Below are 18,168 nucleotides of genomic sequence, written 5' to 3'. Positions count from 1 at the left end.
GGCACTTCAAGAGAAAGGCAAGAATATCCCGTGCTAGCTTTGAGGTGTGGAACATTTTATTATAATATTCCAGTTGTACAACATTGTGCAGTGCTGCTCATAGTAGAAAATAGTTTTCTCCTTGACATTATCTGTTCTCTTGAGTATAGTTTGACTATTTATGTGTGGCTTGCATACCTAAGAATTAAGTAATCAGAAAAATAAACAGGCCTAGCCAAAGCCCATTTATATAGGTCCTAGTTAAATCTCTTTGATTAAGCTTTTAATTCTATTCAATTATTTCCTGTGAGTTCATTGTAAAACCTTCTGACAAAAAACCACGTGTCGACTAGCTAGTGTTACATCCTACAAGATATTTTTTAGGAAACATCAAACTAGTTATGACATTGCCTGCAGCTCTAAAACAAATAAAAATAAAATATTGTAATTTTCATTTCAGATGCGATCTGTGAGTCGAGTCTTTAAGTTTATAGATATGCAAACAGAAGAAAGTATATCCACCAAATCAAGAAAACCATCCAAGGATGGACAACTCTCAAAAGTGATGATTATTGAGAATCAGCATGCGAAGAAAGATGACATCTGGCCCTCAGGGGGCCAAATGATCGTCAAAGACCTCACAGCAAAATACATAGACAGTGGGAATGCCATCTTAGAGAACATTTCCTTCTCCATAAGTCCTGGCCAGAGGGTGAGATTTCAACATTGCTTACTTTTTTAGACCTGGATTCAGTAAGTTAATATCAGTAGCCTAGAATGATGTGTTCATAGAATCCATTTGTAGCACCATTATTGTAGACTAGGATCCATATTGAACACACATATTTCAGGTTGTTGTTATAACTGGCCATTATTTTTTCCATATGAAATTTAGTTTGCAGAGTCCTGCATCTACATAATAGGTTAATTTAAATATGATTCCATTTGCAGAATATCTAATTGATTAGTAGGTTACTCAGTGAAGAAGTCATTAAATAGAGCAAAATTATAACATTTCAGATTTTGCAACTTGAGACTATCTACCATTTTCTGTAAGAGAAATATCTTGTTATTGACTCTATCTAATGTCTTAAATTTTACCTAATTTACACTCTGTCAAAAAAAGTAGTACTTTTTGCTATGCTTTTTCCTGTTTGTTTAGTTTGAGTTTTTGTCAAGGTATAGATCAATGTTCCCCTAGTAATTTACTAAGCAAATTTTATTATTTAATAAGCAAAAACAACCATGCATTTTTTAAACATTCCTTATGGATCCCAACACTGGGTTGAACACATAGAAAGTACTCAAATATTCTGATTCTGGAATTGATTCTTGGAGAAAGAGATGGTCATTCTTTCTACATTTCATGTTCTATAAATATGGTTTAATATTGTCTTCAAATCTCATATTCTGGGCCACTCCGTAAAGCTATACAGAAGTATTATATTGTTTTGATTGTTATCTTTTTTTAAAAAAAATGAGATAGAATATATGAAAGCCATGTCTTATGAAAGCTGAATTTAAAAATTTCATGTCTTTGTGGATTAATTTCCAATAGAAATTTTTTTTTAATTATTGAGATAACTAGAGGCCCGGTGCACGAAATTCGTGCACGGAGGGGGGTTGTCCCTCAGCCCAGCCTGTACCCTCTCCAATATGGGACCCCTCAAGGGATGTCCGACTGCCCGTTTAGGCCCGATCCCATCGGGCCTAAACGGGCAGTCGAACATCCCTCTCACAATCCAGGACTGCTGGCTCCCAACTGCTTGCCTGCCTGCCTTCCTGATTGCCCCTAACCACTCTGCTGCCAGCCTGTTTGCCCCCAACTTCCCTCCTCTGCCGGCCTGGTCACCCCTAACTGCCCTCTCCTGCAGGGTTGATCACCTCCAACTGCCCTCCCTTGCAGGCCTAGTCCTTCTCAACTGCCCTCCCTTGCAGGCTGGGTGCCTCCCAACTGCCCTCTCCTGCTGGCCATCTTGTGGTGGCCATCTTGTGTCCACATGGGGGCAGGATCTTTGACCACATGGGGGCAGCTATATTGTGTGTTGCAGTGATGATCAATCTGTATATTACTCTTTCATTAGATAGGATACCTCCAAAGCACAATGAGTAAGAATCTGAAGGTTTATGTGGCTTCTATTTGGTTTCTAGGACAAAGTTCTTTCCTTTACCCACCACTCACTTCTCTCCTTTTACTCTTGAATGTTAATTTCAACATAATTTTTGTAACACCTCTTGAAAAGGATCCCACCAAGTTTTTGATAGTCCACATGATAAAACTTACAGAATAATACAGCATGAGACTTTCATTCTCTCACTAACTTCTTCATATAACTGTAATTCCTCAGCCTCTAAAGAATGAAAAAGGAAAATAAAAGTGCCTTCTCTCATTCCAAGGCCTTTCTCAGTCAGGCAACCACAAAAAGAAAGAATGAGCCTACAATTCATGTCATGAAATCTCTATCAGGCATAATTCAAATCAAATCCCATCATGCAAAGTCTGGGATACTTAAAATGTATAAGAGAACAGTGGTGACCTGGGGGAGAACTTATGAAACCTTGTCTCCTGCTTTTGCTGACTATTCTTTTCCTTATGCTAGACTCCAAGTCCCTATCGGGGACTTGGTCAGGCGGCTGTGGGTGCTAACCCACGCCACCTGAATCCGTGATCCCGTACCTGGGCAGGCCTCTGCGGGTGCTAACCCATGCCGCCTGCCATGGTCTGTGATCCATGATCGTGGACCTGGGCAGCCTGCTGCAGGCTTTAACCCACGCTGCCTGCCCTGCTCTGAGATCGGTGATCACGGACCTGGGCAGCCGGCTGTGGGCTTTAACCCACGCTGCCTGACCTGGTCCATGATCCCTGATAGGGGCTTTAAGTCAGCTGCCACTGGCAATGGCTGACTCGAAGCCCTTATCCAGGACCTGGTCAGGCGGCTGTGGGCGCTAACCCAAGCTGCCTGCCCTCGTCCGAGATCGGTGATGGCGGACCTGGGCAGGCAGCTACGGGCGCTAACCCTCTCCGCCTTCCCTGGTCCGTGATCCCTCATCATGGACCTGGGCAGGCGGCTGCAGGCCTTAACCCACGCTGCCTGCCCAGCTCTGAGATCAGTGATGGACCTGGGCAGGCAGCTGTCCTGGTCCGTGATCTGTGATCGTGGACCTGGGCAGCCGGCTGCCTGCCTTAACCCACGCCGCCTGCCCAGGTCCGCGATCGGGGATGGCGGACCTGGGCAGGCGGCAGCGGGCGTGAACCCACGCCGCCTGCCCAGGTCCGTGATCGGGGATGGCGGACCTGGGCAGGCGGCTGCCGGCCTTAACCCACGCCGCCTGCCCAGGTCCGCGATCGGGGATGGCGGACCTGGGCAGGCGGCAGCGGGCGTGAACCCACGCCACCTGCCCAGGTCCGCGATCGGGGATGGCGGACCTGGGCAGCCGCCTGCCGGCCTTAACCCACGCCGCCTGCCCTGGTCCACCATCATGGCTTGGATCTCACTGACATGGGTGCTGCCCTTTCCCCCCCGCCATCTTTGCTGGTTTAACGTGTATATTTGCTCCTGGTTGGCCGGTGGGCGTGGCCGGTGGGCGTGGCTTATGGGTGTAGCGAAGGTGCGGTCAATTTGCATATTACCCTTTTATTAGATAAGATGGTCAGGAAAGTTTATTAGGCCACTCTCACTATCACTAGCTAGGAGGAGACTGTTATCACTTGCTATTTTCCATAGGTTTAGGAATATTTGATAGTTTAATGCACTAGATAAAGTTTAGTTTAAAAAGAATATAGAATGAGCAAAAAGTCCCTGCATACCATTCTAGATGGCTTAAAATAGCACACTGGAAATTTTGACTCATCTTATTAATCTTATAGTTAAGATAAATAAATTCACATACTACTAAAATTAGCCTATTATATTTCTTTTTTTAAGAAAATATGTTTTTATTGATTTCAGAGAGAGGAAGGAGATGGTGGGAGAGATAGAAAATCAATGATGAGAGAGAATCATCAATCGGCTGCATGCTCCCTGACTGGGAATCGAACTGTGACCTCCTGGTTCATGCTGGTTGATGCTCAACCACTGAACCACACTGGCTGGGCTATTATATTTCTTTATATTATAAATAATGAGTTTCTTTTGATATAAAACAATTTTAAATGAACATAAATGAGAAGACTTTAGCTTTTTAGGTTTAATTTACCCCTGATTTTAGAATGAGGTTGTTTATGGCTATTTGTTTTATATCACAGCCCTCATGAAATCTCTGAGATTTTTTACTTTTTTGCTTCATTATTAATCTCTAAGAAATGTTAAAGTTATACTTTGGAACTATGTAAAATTAACTATTCCTCTTCGCTCCTCCCTCACATTGAGGAAAGCGTAATTATTTATTTACTTTTGCTTTATACGGCGGGGAATGCAATCGGCAGCTCAGTGTCCCTGGAGTCACCAGGATGGCTGCCCAGAGTACTGTCGTCAAGTTATAAACAACAGCAACAAGTAGTTTTATATAAACCAGGGTGGAGAGCTGTGGTAAATGATTTGCTCTCCTTCCTCTTGACACCCTCCCTTCCCTTAGCTTTACCAGTGCTCACTTGCCCACTCAATTAAATTCAACCAAGTTCTAGTAGTGACAGAATTTGCAGCGTCCTCATTTCCATACAGTTTCCCTGATGTGAGAGTAGTAATCAGAGATGCTGTAAAATGAGGAAGAAATAATACGCACAGGCATTTCATTTCCCCTGAATCTATCTATCTATCTATCTATCTATCTATCTATCTATCTATCTATCTATATCTATTAAAAACAGGCTATGTGTGTTCCATAACTATTTTTTGCAAGCCGTTGTCCAAATGCTATTGGAGAATTAAAAAGTTCTCACACAAGGCTATAAATTTTACCATCCAAACAGGGAAACTAATGTTTATTGGGTGCTTATCATGTCCTAATCACTGTTTAACGACCTTTATTTGCTATCACATTTGACCTTATTATAACTCAAAAGGTAGATATTATTACCCTTTTTGTGCAAAGTGGGAGAAACTGAAGTTCAATGAAGTAACAGGGATCAGGGATCTTAAACCCAGGTCTATCTGACTGGAAAGATTTTTGTGTGTTTTTTTTTCTCTCACATCGATGTTCCTCTCTCCCCCTTTCCCTCCTTATCTCTAAAAATCAATAAAAACATATATTTTTAATTGGTGTGAAATAGTAGCTTATAATACTGAGTTTATGAGGAGCATATTTTCAAGAACTTATTATATTAAGAAGTATGTGTTATTAATAAACAGATATGTCAACATGTAAGGGGTACAGTTAGTATCATGTTTGGATCTAAATTTTATTTGATTTGGCATCTTGATTTCTGGAGAGCACCAGGAGATGAAAAATAATTACAGCAGGTTTCAATCTGTTGCAGTATTAAAATGGTGACTCAGTTACTCTGAAAAGAAGGTACTGAGACTATTCTATTCATGGTACAATGTACTTACAACTAGCACCAAACCTAACACTGTTTAACTCTCCACATAATAGTTTGATTTATCTTGATCCAAAATTCTCAGAGAGGAGGTGCATTGAAGATACTAAAAAACATTGACTTGAAATTAGGATAGATCTTAAAAGCTTGTTTGTGGGAAGTACTTTGGCTTATTCAACAGGTCACTGAGAAGCCTGACAAAACAAATCCCGGAAAGGAATCAGTAAGTGCCAATTATATAAATAACAAGAAGACTTTGTTAGGTACAAACCAGTAAGATTCCTTGGTGTTGAATGAAAAACATGTCAAACATACTGTAATACAAGCTGTTCAATAATATAAGGAAGCCAGAGCAAAAGCTAAATATTTTAAAGCTAAACAAAAGGTTAATAAATGGCCTATGAATCTAGTCTTATCCCAACATAAAAACTGAATTCTCTAAAAACCAGTATTTGCTTTTTAAGGAAAGGGAACGTGTCATTTATCCTAGTCATTAGAACCCTGACCAATGATTTGGGGCCTGGACCTCAAGGCATTTTTTTTAATCAAAAATTCGTGATGTGACCTTAGAGGAAATTACTTCCTCCTACTGAATTTTCCTTCTCTCTATACCTCACCTTTATAGGGCATATTCATATTGCTTATACAAAGCTTTACTGTTGTGTTCAAATAATCATGGCATATGGTGAATGGGTTTGTACAATATGGGCTGATTCAAATATGAAAGTTGCATATGGAATTTCACAAGGTTTTTAAATTGAGCATTGATCTAGAAATTGACCAAATTAACAAAGTCCACTTATTTGTTAGATCAACTAAGTAAGTTTATTCATTCGTCTGCCTTTCCCTCCCTCCATCTCTACTTCCCTTTCTTCCACCCTTCTTTCCATCCATCCATCCTTCTATCTGCCTGCACCTCAGTCAATCCAAACAAGTATTTATTGAGCACTTTATATGGGCCATCCATTGTACCAGGTGCTGAGAATGCAAGGGGATACAAGATAGACTTCTGTGCCCTTGAAGAATTTATATTCTTGGAGTTAACACAAGTAATAATCAAAGAATAAATAAAATAATTACTGATTGTGATTAGTTGTATGAAGAACCTCAAAGGACTCTTGTGTATAACATTTGGTTTATCTGATTTTCTCAGTTATCTCAGAGAACATACATTTTTTAACTTTAAATTTTATTTTTCAATTTGAGTTGGAATGCAATATTATATTAGTTTCAGGTGTACAACCCAGTGATTACACATTATTTAACTAACTAAGTGATCTCCCTGGTAAATCTAGTACCAATCTAATACCATACATATTTATTACAATGTTATTGACTATATTCCCTATGCTCTACTTTACATCCCTGTGACTATTCTGTAATTACCAACTTGTACTTCTTAATCCATTCACCTTTTTTTTACCCCTCCCCCAACTTCCCTTTCATCAAAATGGAAAACATACATTTTTTAAGGTCTCATTATAGAGCTCTTATGAAAGAAAGACAATTGTGTCATTGTTTATTTACCAGTTTATCCCAAAGGCCTAGTTTATTACCATGTTCCTAATAAGTGATTAATAAGTTATTATTATTATTATTATTATTATTAAAGATTATTGTATGTGCTAAAGCATTTATTGTGTCTGTGAACTGATTTTGGTTTACAAACTGTTACTAGTCTGTGATAAGTATAGAAAGTAAGACTTAAGCATTTAGAAATTCATTTTTATTATTGGATTTTTAAAGTACTGATGTGCAGTGGGTTAAAAACTAAAAACACAGGACAAAATGTGACTGTCCTTTACCATAGATAACGTGAAAGTCACTACTCTGAAGGACCATTTGCTCAGTTCTACTATAAAAATGGCTGAAGGATTAAAAAAAAAAGGAATAATGTTAAAGGGAAGAAATGAACATCATTTCAGTGCCACTAAATGTTGGGCAATTTATTCATTAAATAAGTGCAGGAATGTTTGATCTCACTCCAAGCACCTTCCTCCAAGTGCTGGTTAGCGCTGACATCAGAGCACAGAGCTGGGCTACGTTCCTGCAGCGCCTGCTCGCCCCTCGCTCTGCATGCTATGCTCTCATGGTCTTCAGTAACAAGAACGGTTTTTACTTTTCTTTTGTCTATTTTTTTGCTTCCCCAAATCCTCTTTTGTCCATCAGGCTGTAGGTAAGAATTTGATTTGACAGCTGTCCAAGTGCTTATTCATGAGGGGTAGCAAGGTCCACCCTGCCTTCCCTGGGATTGTGTAGCTCACTGAACTTGGTCTTGCTTATTGTTAGGCCCAAACTTGATGCTTGCTTATTTATAAAGGACAGTATCTACTAGTAAGTGTTAGGACTGTTTCAGATTCATTCATTTTCAAGTTTGTGTTTATGTTTGTAACTAGATCAAACTATAGGTCTCTGCTTCTGGCTTAAGCCCACCCTTAGAAATGATGTGCATTCAGACACTGTATCTTTGCTTTTCGTTGATGGAAAATGGGCTTTTTCAACCTTTTTGCCACTACCAAAGTCATGGATAAAGGAAGCCAGCATCAGGGATCCAATTCCTTATGGCCAGTTTTGGTACTTAGTTCCAGATCAATATTGGTCATAATTGGGAGTACAAAAAAAGGTTCGAATAAATAAGTGAAAATCTTTCCCTGGTGATTATTTAAAAATAAACAGTTCCTATGTTTTCTTTATTGAAGTATATTACCAGTTTACATTTATGGTAGGGTATCTGTACGTCACAGGAGTAATGCCATCGCTCTTATATCCTAGGTGGGCCTCTTGGGAAGAACTGGATCAGGGAAGAGTACTTTGTTATCGGCTTTTTTGAGACTGCTGAATACCGAAGGAGAAATCCAAATAGATGGTGTGTCTTGGGATTCAATAACTTTGCAACAGTGGAGAAGAGCCTTTGGAGTTATGCCACAGGTAAGCTAAAAAAAAAAAAATGGGAAAAAATAACTAAATATAATTTTACCATTATTTGATGTTTACACTCAAGAAATTCATATTTCCCTGCAAAATGTATCTCTATATATAAAAGCCAAGTGACCAGAATGCCAGAATGACCAGAACGACCTATCGCTATGACACGCACTGCAGTGGCCAACTGGCCTGATTGGGGCCCCGATCAACCCCCCCTCCCTCAACCTCCCGTGGCCCCTTCCCCCCTGGCCTGGTCCCAAATTGGCCTCCCGACCCTGATAGGAGGTGGGGCCAGCCAGCCAACCTCACACAGCCCCCCCGCTGGCCACACCCCCAATCGGCCCCCCCATCAGGGGCGGGGCCGGCCAACCTCCCATGGCCCCTCCCCCCCCCACCCGCTGGACCCCACCCGTACATGAATTTGTGCACCGGGCCTCTAGTTTGTTATATGTTTCTGTCCATTTTGTGCAATGCAATCTTTTCATTAAGAGAAGAACTATCTCTAAAAGTTCAGAATTCTCTGACATCCAGTTATTGGAATATTAATAGTTTTGCTAGCCTATCCCAGAAGACATAATCTGTAGTAAGAGCCTGGGCTTTTGTCCTGCTTCAGTGGTCTGAGATCCAAGTTAGCAACCACAGCAGATTGAGAAATGCCTTGTGAGATATGAAAGATGCTGCTGACATAACAAACACTTGGAAGCATGAGGTAGTGGAATGGAAAATGAGAAGTGTAATGATTGTATTTTTGTTCTTTGGATAAGAATGACCATGTCAGATTAATCTGTAGCTATTTATTTTAAGAAAGTTATATATATATATATATATATATATATATATATATATATATATTTTTTTTTTTTTTTTTTTTTTTTTTTTTTTTCTGAGAGAAAGGGGAGGAGGGTCAGAAGACAGTGATGGGATGGATATGGGTAGAAACTACTCTAAGAGAAGCTGAGATTTAGGAACTAAGCTTTTTGCCTGGTTCTGGCTCTGCCTACATGAGCTTCTGGGTTGCAAGTTTGTTTGTTTTTTTAATTGAATGTATTGGGATGACATTGATTCATAAAACCATAGAGGTTTCAGTGTACAACTCAATAAAACATCATCTGTACACAGCATCATGTGTCCATCACCCCAAGCAAAGTCTTTTTCCATCCCCATTGCCCCCTCCCCTTCCCACCTTTACTTATCCTCCAACCCCCGCTTCCCTCTGGCTGTCACCACACTGCTGTCAGTGTCCATGTGTGATGTGTACATGTTTTTTGGCTAATCCCTTCCTCTTCTTTTTTTTAATGTCACTCTTTGATTTGAGTCACACACAGTATCTCTAGCCTCACTGTCTTAGTACCACTCTGTTTTATTGCAAAAGGACTTCTTACATATGAGAAAAATAGCAACAGTTCCATTCTAAAACGATCCAAATGGAAACCAATGAATGTCTTTAATGTGAGCAGATCTGAGAGGCATGTGCTGCATATCTACTAGTATTTGCTCTCATCTCTATGGATATAGTCACTGTTTCAATGATCACTTTGCCCTCTTTGTATTAATGGGCACTGGACCCACTTCACTACCATGGTGCTCACAATTATCTACTTTTATCACAAAATTAAAATGCTAGAAACCTCTCCCAGGAGAGTGACTATAAATCTACCTTGAGAAAAAAGCTTGTATTTTTTTAGGTTACTTTTGTGTAACAGTTGCTCCTGTCAACTAATGAGGCACTAAATATTGTAACCGCTAGAATGATGCTTTTCATTCATTTGTCTAGACTTTGCCATGTGGCCAGAAGCTTAATCCTGGTTGAACTTTAAAAAACAATATTGTTTCTTCAGAAAGAAAAAAAGGGATTATCAAGTGGTCTAAAGATAAACAGTGGGAACACAAGTATCCCAAGGTGATAGCATTAGGCAAATGGCAATGTGGAAGAACGCAGAATAGAATTTGGTTGTCTGAGAAGAGTTGCTGTTCAGTTGACGCTAATTATTCTGATTCCATTTTTAACTACAATAATGACAGTTTGTTTCTTTGTTGTTCTTATTCACAAAAACCTGCCCATTAGAATAAGCAACGTCCTAAAAAATAATTTCCGTTTCACTGGGAATCCTTTTGTTTATCTGCCATGTGATAGAGAGGTTTTTGTTTTATCGTCTGTTCTTTTTAGGAACCTAGATATGCAGGAACCTGAATATGCAAGACCTGGAGAAAAATCAAGTGGGCCAGAGTTGTGAAAATTCTTTATCTTATCTTTCTGCTAAAGTGAATCTTCCAAACACTTTTATTTCATTTTCTCCCTTCTATGCCTTCAAGCTTTTTATAAACTAAACAAGAAACACTTTGAGATACGCCTTTAAAAATGTGTGATTGTGCTCATAGAATTGCTTCTCATTGCACATGTTTATGACCCTGGTTTCTGGGACTGTTTCTGAGTGTTACAAGGATGTCTGTAGACAGAATGTACTATTTCCTCTACATTGACACCTTGAGAATATTAAGTGAATATCCAAGAAATAGAGAAAAAGGGCAAACTCTTCACACCTTTTGAACTTCCAAACCCAAGAGATGCTTTGACTGAAAGTTCAAATTACATAATTTTGTCCCCTTTCCTGGAGTTTGACCTTAAAAAAGAAAAAGAAGGCAGAAAAAGAAATTTAAAATCCTACAAAAACTTTTTTTTTAATCTTTTCTATCTTTTTCTTCCTTTCATCTTTCTGATCTGGCAAGGGCATAGATCTCTGACATTGAGACATCATAGATCTCTGGGTCAATTAGTCACTTGTTTTCATACCCAAGAAAACGTTGAACAAGAAAATTTTTAACAAGAAACGTTCCCTTTCCTTCAGTGATCCCGAATCCTGTGGAATCACAAGATGCCATTCGTTTAGGCAAGTTCGTGCAATTGTGTTTTGGCTTTTTTTTTCCCCTTCGTCCCTCATGTAGCTAGAAAATATGCAGGAAAGTAATCTTGGGGAATGCAGCCAGGCCAGGAATGAGGGGATTGTGTACTTTTCAAGGTGGGGCCTTCTTTAATTTGTTCTATTTTGCCGGTTAGCTCTGAGGGCATAGATAGTAAGACCTGGAGTCAGAGCCCGATGGGCTCAGGCAGTTTGAACACGGAGACTTGTTCATTAACCTTAAGCCTTAATTAAGCCTTTAATTCATGAAAAACAGAGAAATAACTTTAAAATGTATTTTCAAAGCTTCAATTATAAGTTGGAAAGGCTGCAAAGCTATTCTGAGGGAATGACAGGCCTCTTCTTGCAATGAGACTTTGATCTGAAACTAGTCCACGCCCACACCTGACTGCCACTACAGAGCTGGAACATCTTTTGCTGTGAGAGACATGACTTAGGCACAAAACATGTATCTATCGATCTGAACAATGAAGTTGGGAGCACAGCAGTTCTCATTCAGTTTAACAATAATTCACAATTTAATAATTAGTTATTGAGCTCTTTCTATATGCTTAAATTACAGTAATTATTATAGCTTCAATAGTTACAGTATATTAGTGGCATTGAGCTCCCCATTCAACCTATGAACTTCCATTGAGAGACTCAAAAGTACACTCATTGCCATAAGTCAGGGATCAAAGGAAAAAAACAAAGACGATAAATTAAACATAGGTGATTATATGTAGTTAGGGTCCCGGCACAGACTAGTCAGGGATGCTGTGGGCAAGTAGGAGAGAGAATCCAGCCCCACCACATTACTGTATCCTTCCTTCTTTTCTATTTCCACTGCTGTGTTTTAATTCTCATCTCATTCACATCTCTCCAATACACGTTGCACACATATTAAGCTTTTTAAAGCAGCATTCCAATTTTGAGATTTGCCTTTTAGGGCACTTCTTCCTTCACTGAATAGGTCCAGATCCTTCCATTTGTGGTTAGACCCCTACCTCAACCCAACCTTTCCAGACAGATCCACCCATCCTCATACCTGGACACTACATTTCATTCCAGTGGGACTTAGTGTTCCATGAAACCCGACTTTTCTCTCACATTTCCTCTGTTCATGCACTTTCTCCCTCTGAGACGATGATCTTGCTTCACCATAGTCACTTTGCCATCACAAATGTTAAACTCTGGGATCTAGAACTGTGTTTATGGCACAGTTCTCTGTGTATTTGTTTAATTTTCACTCAGTACTGTAAACACTTGTGGACATTTTAGTTAAGGAAGCAGGATTTAAACACAAAATCATCACCAATCAGAGAAGACTGGCAGAAATGCTAAATAAAACAAATTTTTTACCTTACTAATTTTTCTCTCTCAATATGGCATATAACACAATAGCTTGCATAGTAGGAATTCAATATACATTGTTTTGTGCTGAGTCACTAAATGCTTGATCTCTTTTACAAGAGACTGTGGTTCTACTAGTATCTGGATTCTACTAGCTGTATAATCTTAGGCAAGTCATTTCATTTCTCTGAGCCTCAGTTTAATTGTCTATAAAATGGATATACTGATGGTAACTCCTTCATTGGGTTTTTGTGAGGATTAAATGAGTTCAAATACTTAGTCTACTCCCTGGCACGGAGTAAATACAAACACTGGGTTGTCGTTTGTTACCATTTATAGTTCCTTAAGGACAAGGGATCATGTTCTCCTCATCTTTGTATCGAATTGGAGGTATATGCTGTAGGAATTAAACATAGGTAATTATATGTAGTCATGGGTCCAGGCACAGACTAGTCATGGATGCTATGGCAAGTAGGAGAGAGAATCCAGCCCCACCACATTACTGTATCCTTAAGGTGATAATTAAAGTGGGCCATAAAGTGTGTAGGTTTTAGAAAGGTTCCAGCCAGGGAGTTGTGGAGAGCATATTCCAGGATCCCAGACAGGGATATTATGAACAAGTACAGAGATGGTAATCAGAAACAGTTGGGGGGCAAAGGGCAGAGGAGGCCATGTGTTAGAGAGTATTTGGAAAGAGGGAAAGACTTGGCAAGTGAGGAATACATTCACTCTTGAGCTAGGAAGAGGTGGTGAGAGGGTGTTAGTAGGGTAGCTGCTGCCCGCAGCGTGTGGACCATGGACTTTAGGGAGGCAGAATCAGGTGCAGGGCAATGGGCTGAGAAACTGGCCAGCTGTACTGTAAGAAGGTAATGAGGACAATGAGAGTGGAGTCCCAGATTCAAGAAAAAAGAGAAAATAAATGGTATGGTCATCAGTGCAATACAATCTTAGTATTTCTGAGGCTAAAAATCTGATGTCTTTGATAATTTGGTCTGATCTAGGAAACATTTTTATGCTATCTCTGAAAAAGTATATAAAAAAAGTTGGCAAAAAAAAAGTTGGCTATAAAAGGTTTTAACCCTTTGCACTCGCTTGCTTTTTTCTCGATTCCTTTATTCTACTCGGGATTTAATTTTTTAAATACCCCAGATTTTACAAAGCGCGGCAGTAGAATAAAAAAACTGGAGTTTCTTTTCATACAAACTTATTTATTTGGATTTTTTTATATTTCAAATTATTGATACATTCAAAGAGTAATTTTAATCTCGACATCCGAGTGCAAAAGGTTAATGCATTAAATGACTTTACAGGAAGCAATAATTTGAACATCTTAAATGTAACCATTTACATACAAATAAATGGTATATACATTAACCTTATAATATTGTCTATTTGCTGTAAACCTTAAACATTTTTTTTAATCCTCACCCAAGGATATTTTTCCATTGATTTTCAGAGAGAGTGGAAGAGACAGGGAAAGACAGAGAGATATATCCATATGAGAGAAACACATTGACCGGTTGCCTCTTGCACACACCCTAACCAGGGCCTGGGCCAGGGTGGAGCCCGAAACCAAGGTACATGCCCTTGGCCGGAATCGAACCCAGGACCCTTTGGTCTGCAGGCCGATGCTCTATCCACTGAGCCAAATCGGCTATGGCAACCTTAAACATTTTTGACTGTTCTTGTTAATAGATGTTCTTAAAAGCAAGGCAACACTTATTTTTAAACATTCTATAACTCAATCTCACATTCTTGATTTGTTTAAATTGGATGGATTTTTATTTTACAGATTCAACTTATAATAAAATGTTGCACACATTGCCAAAAGACAACAAGAATAAACTACGTGTTTTGCATATTCACAACTGTAAACTTACTTTTGCCCCACCCTGTATATATTCTGAGCCAAAACAAAAAAAGCACTATATTCTTACCCTGGCCAGTGTGGCTCAGTTGTTTGGGCTATGTCCCATGCACTGAAAAGTTGCTGGTTCAATCCCAGTTAGGGCACATGCCCAGGTTGTGGGCTTTATCCACTGTAGGGGGCATGCAGGAGGCAATCAACATTTCACTCCCACATCAATATTTCTCTCTCTCTCTCTCTCTCTTTTCTCTCTCTCCCCCTCCCCCCTCTTTCCTCTCTCTCTAAAATTCAATGAAAAATCTTTTTTAAAAAAAGTATGTCTTCGAGGATAGGAGTCATTTCTCTGACTCATGTAATTTATTCTACATTCAGGAATCACAGAATCCACATTGCTTTTTTTGTTTTTCACTTGATATCCAAGACTGAAGCATCTATTGCAGTGATTTACCAGCAACTCCCCGTAGGCTTGGCTGTCTCCACTGCGCTGAGGAGTCAGCTTCAGGAAAGAGATTAGTTAGGCAACGAACCTTGGTGCTCTCTTTATTTTTTCCTTGAGTCCCAAGAATTACTCTTTATACCTTATATCCAGGACATTGAATAAATATCAAATATTTGTATATCTTAATTTCCCTATGGTGAACAGTTTCCTAAAAGAGAGAGAGAGGATCAATGTGACTCATAGCTTCAGGGACATATTTTGTTGTGCAATCAGCCTGACGGTGTCACCTTGGCCAAGCCCCATGACTTCTCAGGGTCTTGGCTGGTTCATTTGTAAGTCAGGGAAAAGGAGGTAGGTGACCTCTCAGCTTTAGAGATGAGTTTGTGGAAACTTCACACAGTTTAGAAAACAGAACTAAAACACCTACTGCCACCCCGGAAGCAAGAGAGTGCCAGATACTGTTTGTAAGACAGGAATGAAATGTTTGAGTAATTGTATGAAACTGAATTTTAACTGAATCAGTTCATTCAGTTAAATTTTCTTTAAAATTAAAGCATTACTTTAATGCTACACAATAAACTGTAAACAAAAGACTTACAGAATTTTTGAATGGTATTAAATCCACTACATCTAAAACTTTTGAATGTCTAATTTTATTTTTAATATATTTTATTGATTTTTTACAGAGAGGAAGGAAGAGGGAGAGAGAGTTAGAAACATTGATGAGAGAGAAACATCCATCAGCTGCCTCCTGCACACCCCTCACTGAGGATGTGCCCACAACCAAGGCACATGCCCTTGACCAGAATTGAACCTGGGACCCCTCAGTCCGCAGGCCGATGCTCTATCTACTGAGCCAAACCGGTTAGGGTTTTGAATGTCTAATTTTAATAAACAGCTTTCTTCCTTCATAATTTTGAATGTATATCTATTTGAAATAAATTATTATATATTGCTACACATTTGATAAATATTATATGTAAATTATTAGGCCATTAGAAAAGCTAAGCATACTATTTCCCAAGCAATTATATAGAGATATAAAAGTTTTAATGGGTTGTTAGTATTATCTCTTTAAAGACTATGAGTTTTAGTACTTATTCTTACCAAAAGAATAAAAATAGTATGTGCTGAACTCTGACTATCTATATATGTAAAAGGCTAATATGCAAAATGTCCCCTCAGGAGTTTGACTGGGAGTTCACTTGCTCGCTCTGACATGCGTTGACCACCAGGGGGTGGTGCAAGTGAAGGAAGGCCCCAGCCAGCAGCCAGAAGGCCCCAATAGGTCCTGATCGCCAGCCAGGCCTAGGGACCCTACCCATGCATGAGTTTCGTGCACCGGGCCTCTAGTATTTTTATATTTTTACTTTTATCTTGAAGGCAGCCTATTTATTTATTCAGGAAACATTTATTGAGCTTATACTATGTACAAAGCCTTTGAGTTAATGAGAGGGTATACAACAAAGTTAATGGGGTGGAAGAGATGAACATTACAAAAATGATTACAAATGCATATGTATAATTTTAATGCTCACTGAATATGTGGCTGGAGTGAAAAGGGGCAGTGTGGGGAGAAGATCACTAAATGGCCGGAAGAAATAGAAGGGGCTAAATTTTGTAGGGCCTGTCGAACATCTTAAAGATTTTACATTTTCCCTGAGTGCAATGGAAAACCACTGAAGGCTTTTCAAAAGGTTGATGACATAATCCAATGAATACTTATAGCAACTGCTTTGGTCATTAAATGAGAGTGAACTGGGAAGGAAGGCAAGAGTGAAAGGAAAGAGATCAATTAGGAGATTCTTGCGTGTTCCAGAAAGAGGTCTTGATGGCTTGAACTATGCAGTAGCAGCAGAGATTAAAAAAAAAATGGATTTGAGATATATTTTGGGAAACCAATTCACAGGTCTGATGATTGATTCCATTTGAGAAGATTAGTGAAAAAGATAAGTCTTCAAATGACTCCCAAGTTTCTGCATTGAGGAAATGAAGGTGCTTTGTATGGAAATAGAAACCTAGAGGTAGAGTAGATTTGAGAAGAAAGATGGCATTTTCCATTTTACAGTGAGAACACTGAGGCTCAAAGAACATAGGTTCTTATTTATAGATATAGCCACCAGGTCAGAGCTATATTACTATACCATCTTTGCAAACTACATTACCTTTAATAACTTCTGTGTTTGGTTTGATGTTATGATACCTTTGGCCTCCGCCCATAGTTGTCCAGAGTAATGGCACTATTCCATATGTCTGCAGTAAAAAGTCCTATTGTCTTGTTCCATTGGATATGTAAGTCCTCTTGAAACTTACAAAGACACTGTAGCCCATATAAGCCCTTCAACTCAGATCCTGTATAGGAAGAGGAAGCTAACCTCTCCTCTGGGCAGGACCTGCGCTGTGGCCAGGGGCATGGATGGCAGTGCTGTAATCAAGACTATGCTATTCAATTCTGTTGGGATCCTGCCCAATCTTTAATCTTTTCCTGGAAAAATTGGTCCCCATAAAACTTGAGGTATTTTGCTATGGTGGTGAGAGCACAGGTTTGAAGACAAACACTCTTGGGTCCTGCTAGCTAAGTGACTTGGAAATGTCACTTCAATTTTCCCTGCTTCGATTTCTTCATGTGCAATAATAGGATCTATCATTAGGCTGTTCTGAAGATAAAGAGATACCACATGTAAAGAGCCTTACCTGGCACCCGGTAAGCCTGCCATAAGCCAGAGCTCTCTTTTCCAGCCACTTAGTTCCCAGGGGAGATAACTTTTCTGATGCTTGGTAACCTCCATGGTTGTTATTTCCCATAGAAAAATGTAAAAACTAGTAAATAGCAAAATTCCATTGGCAAGTCTTTGAACTTTAGATACTAACTAAACCCAATTTCTTAAATAATGAATTGACTCAAGATCTCAGAGTCACTTCTTCTTTATTTCTCCTTTTTTTTTTTTATCAGTATTATCTTTGTCTGCTCTCTTTAGCTTATTTGGATATTGCTTTCATTTACTTGGGAGCTTAGAGGAGATTGCACAGATATACTTCTTACACATCTTATCTGATGATTCATCTAGCCAACTCTTATATCCACTTCTGTAAAGCAAGGTACACATCCCTAGGAAGTTAAGTAATAGCAGACAAGTCTGTTTTTTTTTTGGGGGGGGAGGGGAGGTGGGAGGCTCTAGAGGGTTCCTGAGATATTAAGCAACACCTTTGTTTTTTAAGCCATAAATTATGC

The 18,168-nt window shown here is 39.3% G+C and overlaps 1 protein-coding gene across 1 annotated transcript in view; it reads left to right on the top strand.

Annotated features, from left to right (window-relative positions):
• CFTR (CF transmembrane conductance regulator) overlaps positions 1–18,168 on the top strand; it is a 183,019-nt gene that overhangs the window by 143,363 nt on the left and 21,488 nt on the right. The window contains exons 22-23 of the mRNA XM_079785504.1: positions 440–691; positions 8,228–8,383. Of these exons, the coding sequence (XP_079641630.1) occupies positions 440–691; positions 8,228–8,383 (408 nt within the window). The remainder of the gene's footprint in view (positions 1–439; positions 692–8,227; positions 8,384–18,168) is intronic.

Source organism: Cnephaeus nilssonii (genome assembly GCF_951640355.1).
Source record: "Cnephaeus nilssonii genome assembly, chromosome: 12".
NCBI lineage: Eukaryota > Metazoa > Chordata > Mammalia > Chiroptera > Vespertilionidae > Cnephaeus > Cnephaeus nilssonii.
The sequence above is the reverse complement of the archived record's forward strand: the minus strand, read 5'-3'. Positions and strand labels throughout refer to the sequence as shown.